Source organism: Trichechus manatus, unplaced genomic scaffold (genome assembly GCF_000243295.1).
Source record: "Trichechus manatus latirostris isolate Lorelei unplaced genomic scaffold, TriManLat1.0 scaffold00087, whole genome shotgun sequence".
Taxonomy (NCBI): Eukaryota; Metazoa; Chordata; class Mammalia; order Sirenia; family Trichechidae; genus Trichechus; species Trichechus manatus.
This window is the reverse complement of record NW_004444023.1, coordinates 10,291,104-10,297,682: the sequence shown is the minus strand read 5'-3', so window position 1 is coordinate 10,297,682 and position 6,579 is coordinate 10,291,104. Positions and strand designations below refer to the sequence as shown.

General features: G+C 42.9%; 1 protein-coding gene across 1 annotated transcript in view; it reads right to left on the bottom strand.

The window, feature by feature from the left end:
* The window catches only part of NLRP2 (NLR family pyrin domain containing 2), an 18,835-nt gene extending 12,567 nt beyond the window's left edge, over positions 1-6,268 (bottom strand). The window contains exons 1-2 of the mRNA XM_023736235.1: positions 5,781-6,268; positions 2,360-2,404 (exon numbers count right to left, since the gene is read on the bottom strand). Of these exons, the coding sequence (XP_023592003.1) occupies positions 2,360-2,404; positions 5,781-6,066 (331 nt within the window). The 5' untranslated portion in view covers positions 6,067-6,268. The remainder of the gene's footprint in view (positions 1-2,359; positions 2,405-5,780) is intronic.
* Between the last annotated feature and the right edge of the window lie 311 nt (positions 6,269-6,579).

Genomic DNA, 6,579 nt, shown 5'->3' with positions numbered 1-6,579 from the left:
TCTCTTGAGATATAAAAGACAGAAGTGAGCAGTGAGACAGGGGGACCTCATACCATCAAGAAAGCAGTGCCAGGAGCAGAGCACATCCTTTAGACAGGGGTCCCTGCACCGAGAAGCTCCTAGGCTGGGGGAACACTGATGAGAAGGCTGACAGAGAGAGAAAGACTTCCCCTGGAGCTGACGCCCTGAATTTGGACTTTTAGCTACTTTGACTGTGAGGAAATAAACTTCTCTTCGATAAAACCATCCACTTGTGGTATTTCTGTTATAGCAGCACTAGATGACTAAGACACTCCTTTTCCCTCCTTCCTAAGGGCATCAAGAAAGGCTTCATGGGTTGACTGGACTGACTCCCTGGTTTCTGACAAGGTAGGTAAAGTTACATTGTTCTGGAAAGGAACCTACGAACATGGTGGGGTCACAATGGGAGAAGTATCTCAGATTCAATTTTGGATAATGAATTGGTGAGTCAATGGACTTCTGTGAAGATATCCAGAGGCAAATGGATATAAGCATCCAAAGTTCAAGGAAAAATACTTGACTGAAAATATCTTACTATTAATATCACAAAGCCTTCCTGTAAGACTACAAGTATTATCAACCAGGACCAGTCTGCTGAGTGAGAAAAGGGCCAGTTGTTTGTCCATTTTGAAGATTAGGCTGAAGGGACAGAAAGCAGGTGGGGGTGGGGGGCCCTGGCGGATAGGAGGGAATGCGGGTGGGGGAGGAGTGGGGGACCCTGAAAGAATTGAGGAAGAATGATCATATATAAGTAATACAACCAGGACATTGTTATAGAAGCTGAGAATGAGATTTGAAACAATTTTAAACCAAGAACTCTGGTGCTAGTTTACTCAGAATATTTCACTGAACATTCGCTTCGTGGCAAGGGCAATTTCTTAAAGCATCACCAAATGTCAAATCTAAAAGACTGCTGATTTACAGATGATATTTAGTTCATCTCTATGGGCTCTTTAACATTTTGTGCACTGGTAGAAGTATTCAGATCATCTGGGGTTTATGTATGAATGAGTGTATAAGGACTTTTCAAACCATTCCCCAAATTACTATTGCCTTAAACACAAGTCATATTTTAAAGTATTTTGGTGATAAAGGGAAGAAAATGAGCCCTGGTGGCACAGTGGTTAAGAGCTCGACTGCTAATCAGAAGGCTGGCAGTTCAAATCCAGCAGCTGATCCTTGGAAACCCTATAAGGCAGTTCTACTCTGCCCTCTAGGGTTGCTATGGGTCAGAATCCATTCGATGGCAATGGGTTTGGTTTTGTTTTTTTTAAGGAAGAAAATGTTGAGATCATCACTAGCTCAAAAACTCTTTAGGCCAAAGGTTAGCATAGCAAACTTTTCTTCTGCGAAGGGACAGATAGTAAACTTTTTCTGCTTTGCAGGCCATGTGGTCTCTGTCATAACTACATTGTAGCTCAAAAGTAGCCACAAATAAGCGTGGCTGTGTTCAAATAAAACTTTGACAGACACTGAAATTTGAATTTCACATGATTTTCATAGGTCATGAAATATTCTTTGGATTTTTCCCAACCATTTTTTTAAAAACGTGAAGACTATTCTTAGTTTGTGAGGTGTATAAGAAACAAGTGGTGGGCTGGATTTGATTAACGGGTTGTAGTCTGCCAACCCCCGCTTTAGGCTAATCTAAAGTCCAAACCAGGGTCCCTGGGTGGCACACATGGTTAAACACCTGACTACTAGCCAGAAAGTTGGCGGTTTGAACCCACCCAGACGTGTCTCGGAACACAGGCCTGGTGAATCTGCTTCCAAAACGTCAGAGTCTTGAAAACCCCGTGGAGCAGTTCTACTCTGCACACGTGGGGTCGCCAGGAGTCAGTCAACTTGACAGCAGCTAACAATATCCAAACCAGAAAAAACAGCTGCCATCAAGTCAATGACTCATGGTGACCCCCATGTGTGTCAGAGTAGAACTGTGTTCCATAGGGTTTTCAATGGCTGATTTTTCAGAAGTAGATCACCAGGCCTTTCTTCTGAGGCACCTCTGGGTGGACTGGAACCACCAATCTTATGGTCAGCAGCTAAGCACATTGACCATCTGCACCATCCAATCTAATTCAGCTCACCCAGATTCAAAGGGAAGGCTCACTCTCTTTTTCTATATTTGTATGTATTTATTCCTAGTATAAACACTGCCTTATTTTAGTTTTCCATGTCTTCCTCCTACCTGCTGGACAACAGTGCCTCCTTAAGGAGCAGGGATGAGGTCTTATATTTTTTTGTATTCTTAATACTCAGTGTGTTGTCTAATTAAAACAGGTCAGTCACTGAGTTTTAAAATCTTACATAATAAAAGATTGTGTACCAGGTAACTTACCTAGTGATGGAGGCTTCTTTTCACGAAGGGATTTCACAGCTGCTTCTGAAAAAGGGGAAGGTGGATGAAATTTATCTTTAGATGCAAATCCTGCTAATCATAGAACTCTGGGTTTCATCTTATTATTTTCAAATTTGTCATCCCCAGAGGCCAGGTAGAAGCTAAAAGCCCTCATCTGTCCATGAAAGACAGGGAAGGTTAAGCTGATCCCTAACTGGAATACAACTAGGAAACTTAAAAAAAAGTTAGTGGTGTCAATTTGAATTGTGTCCCTGCTCAAAATATGTATTGAAGTCCTGACTTTCATATTTGTGAATGTGATCCTGTTTGGAAATAGGGATTTACTTTTGTTAATGAGGTCACACCAGTTGTTATGGATTGAATTGTGTCCTCCCAAAGTATGTGTTGTAAATCCTAACCCCTATACCTATGGATGGACAATCTGTGGTGTAGTGGTTAAGAGCTATGGCTGCTAACCAAAGGTTGGCAGTTTGAATCCCCCAGGCGCTCCTTGGAAACCCTATGGGGCAGTTCTACCCTGTCCTCTAGGGTCATTATGAGTTGGAATTGACTGGGATGGCAATGGGTTTATACCTATGAATATAATCCCATTTGGGAATGAGTTGTCTTTGTTATGTTAATGAACAGTATTAGTGTAGGGTATCTCTTAAGTCAATCTCTTTTGAGATATAAAAGAAATTAAACAAGTAAGCTAGCAAGCAGAGATGTGCTAGAGAGATTCCAAGCCACATGAAGCAGAAGCTCAGAAGAGACAAGGACCTTCCTCCAGAGCCTAGAGAGAGAGAGAGAGAAAGTCTTCTCCTAGAGCCAGTGCCCTGAATTCAGGCTTCTAGCCTCCTGAGAAAATAAATTTCTATTTGTTAAATCCACCCATTAGTGGTACTTCTGTTATTGCAGCACTAGATAACTAAGACACCAGTATAGAATAGATCCTAAACCTAATTAACTTCTGAGTTATAAAAAGACCAGAATAGACACAGCCACACACACTGGGGAAGACATGTCATGTGAGGATCGTCTATAAGCCAAGGAATCAAGATACGCCCAAAGCTACTGACAAGGAAGGAATCAACACCGCTGAGGCCGATTTGAACTTTTAGCCTCCAGAACTGTGAGACAATACATTTCTGGTCTTTAAAGCCACCCACTTGTGGCATTTGTGTTACAGCACCACTAATGACACTAAGGGGATACAGCTGTGTTAGATATCCTGCAGACCCCAAGCGGGAAGAGCAAGAGAGAAAATACTCCCTACAGTAGTGCTGGAAACCCTGGTGGCATAGTGGTTAAGCCCTCCAGCTGCTAACCAAAAGGTCGGCAGTTCTAATCTACCAGGTGCTCCTTGGAGAAACTATGGGGCAGTTCTACCCTGTGCTATAGGGTCTCTATGAGTTGGAATTGACTTGACAGCAAGAGGTTTGAGTTTTTTTTTTTTTTGTTATACTAGTGCTGACAAATATAATACCAGCCACAAAAGCTGATAAATATGCCAGCTGCAAAAGCAATTTTCTGGTAGCTACCTTAAAAAAGGAGCCCTGGTGCATACTGGTTAAGCACTTGGCTGCTGACAGAAAAGTTTGTGGTTCGAACCCACCAGCTACTCCAAGGGAGAAAGATGTGGCAGTCTGCTCCTGTAAAGATTTCAGCCTTGGAAACCCAATGAGGCAGGTTGTACTCTCTCCTATAGAGTCACTATGAGTTGGGATTGACCTGACATTATAAAAGGCAAAAAGGTAAAGTTTTCATAATATATTTTCTTTAACCTAGTTTCTCTTTCAACATACAATCAATATGATTAATGACAGCGCAAAATACAACATAGTCAGAAGCTAGTGCATATGTTACTCTCCCAACAGACCTCAAGTTGAACTAGTGCTCTGTAGGCACATGTAACTACTGGCTATCATATTAGACAGCGCAGCCCTAGAGTGTGTTTCTCAACCTTGGATGCATATTATCATTACCTAGGAAGTTTTTAGGTCCCTGGGTGGCATAATTTGATTTGTGATTGGCTGCTAACCTACAGGTTGGTGGTTTGAACCCACCCAGTTGTGCTATGGAAGAAAGGCCTGACAAGCTGCTCTGGTAAAAAAAAGAAAAAAAAAAAAAACAGCCAGTAAAATCCTATGGAATTTTACTCTGTAACGTGTGGGATTGCCATGAGTCAGAATTAGCTCAATGGTAACTAACAAGGAAATTTTTAAAACTCCCATGCCTAGGCAGAACCCTAGACCAATTAGTGACTCAGTATCTTTGGGGATAGATCCTGGACATCAGTATAGCTAAAGCTCCCCAGGAGATTCTGAAGCACAGCCAGGGCTGACAACCTGTGATCTAAAGCAGTGATTGTCAACTGGGGGTGGTGATTTTGACCCCTAGGGAACGTTTGGCAATGTCTGAAGATATTTCTGGTTGTCATAGCTTGGTGGGGAAGGGTAGCGCTACTGGCATCTAATGGGTAGAAGCCAGGGATGCTTGCTGCTAAACGTCCTAAGGCTGTGACCTTTCGGAAGCAGATTGCCAAGACTTTCTTCCATGGCACCTCTGGGTGGGTTTGAACTGCCAACCTTTCAGTTAGTAGTCGAGCACTTAACTGTTTGCACCACCCAGCACTCCTTAAACCAAAGAAAAGGAAAAAACCAAACCTGTTGCCGTCAAGTTGATTCTGACTCATAACAGCCCTAAAGGACAAAGAACTGCCCTGTAGAATTTCCAAGGGGCACCTGGTAGATTAAAAACCCTGATCTAAAGGGAGACAGAGGTTTAAGGAGGGGAGGGTGGAGGGGGGGGAGAGGGTGTGTGTGTGTGAAAGTGTTTACAGACATACTACATGGAGATGGAACCGTTAGAAGTAGAAATTGAAAATGAAAAGAGTATACAATAATTTAACATCTTGGAAGACAGATGAAAGAATAGGATCATGAATACACGTCATGTAAATAATCTCAAACAGAAGAAAGGACATATAGTGAGGAGGTCAGGGTAGATATAAATTATCTGGAAGAAGGAGAAATAAGCAAAATATCAGAACCAGGACAGATACCACCAGGCTTTACGAAGATCTAGCATTTGTGTTAAGGTCCCTGGGTAGCACAAACGGTTTACGCTCAACTACTAACCTAAAGGTTGGCATTTCAAATCCACCCAGGGCACCACAGAAGCAAGACCTGGCAAACTGCTTCCATGAAGATCACAGCTATTGAAAACCCCCTGTGGAGCGCAGTTCTGCTCTTCACACGTGGGGTCGCCATGAGAACGAATCAACTAGAGGGCAAGTAACAATAGCATTTGTGTTCAGAACAGGTAGCCTTCTCTAAGGCCAATGTTACTTTCAGTATTTCTAAAACCCTGGAGACTTATTCCTTCCTCCCTGCACAAGTATGGACTGGTTTCTGCTCACCACGGAGTTCATCCTTGGCTCTCTCAGACAGATCCACCCGGTTCATCTTTTCAAAGACCTGGATCGCTGCCATCTCCACCCAGTAGCTGTGGCAGTTGTTGATGAGAATTTCTGCCAGTTGCTTCCCGTTGGCCTGTTCCATTTCTGCGTGTGGGAGCTCCTGCTGGTGAAATGCCTCTTGCAGGGGAAAGGACCTCAGCATAGATTTGAACTGGCCCAACTCATCCTGGTCAAGCTCTTCCAGAAGAGGCTGCAGGTTGAAATCCAGCTGTGCCGGAGATGTCATCTTGTCTCGTGAGGGAGATCTTAGAACTAAGGCGTCTGAAGTCTTAAAACCAAACAATAGTTTAATTTCGCTAGTCAAGAAAGTCTGCCTCGAGCATTGCGCTCTTTTAAAGAGCTATAGGGGATCAGACTGACAACAGCAACTCAAAAGATTAGATAGGAACCTTAGAGGGCAGTGAGTTTATGTTAGTGGGGGAGGTAGTAGGGGAAGAACAACTCGGAAAAGGAGGGTGAGAATGGTTGCACAGCTCGAAGAATGTAATCAGTGTCATGGAATTGTACATGTAGAAACTGTCGAATTGGTGCACGTTTTGTTGTGTATATTCTCAATAAAAATTATAAAAAAGGAATTAAGGGAAGAAATAGAAAAAGATAGTCACTCAGCATTCCTATGTCAACATACAGGTTGTGTTTGTGCCAGGAACAGGGCTATTCTACTGCCAAGCCTGCTCCTTCAAGAACCTCTCCAATGGAGGCAAAATTCCTGTAGAATTCTCCCACTCCTTTGCTTGAC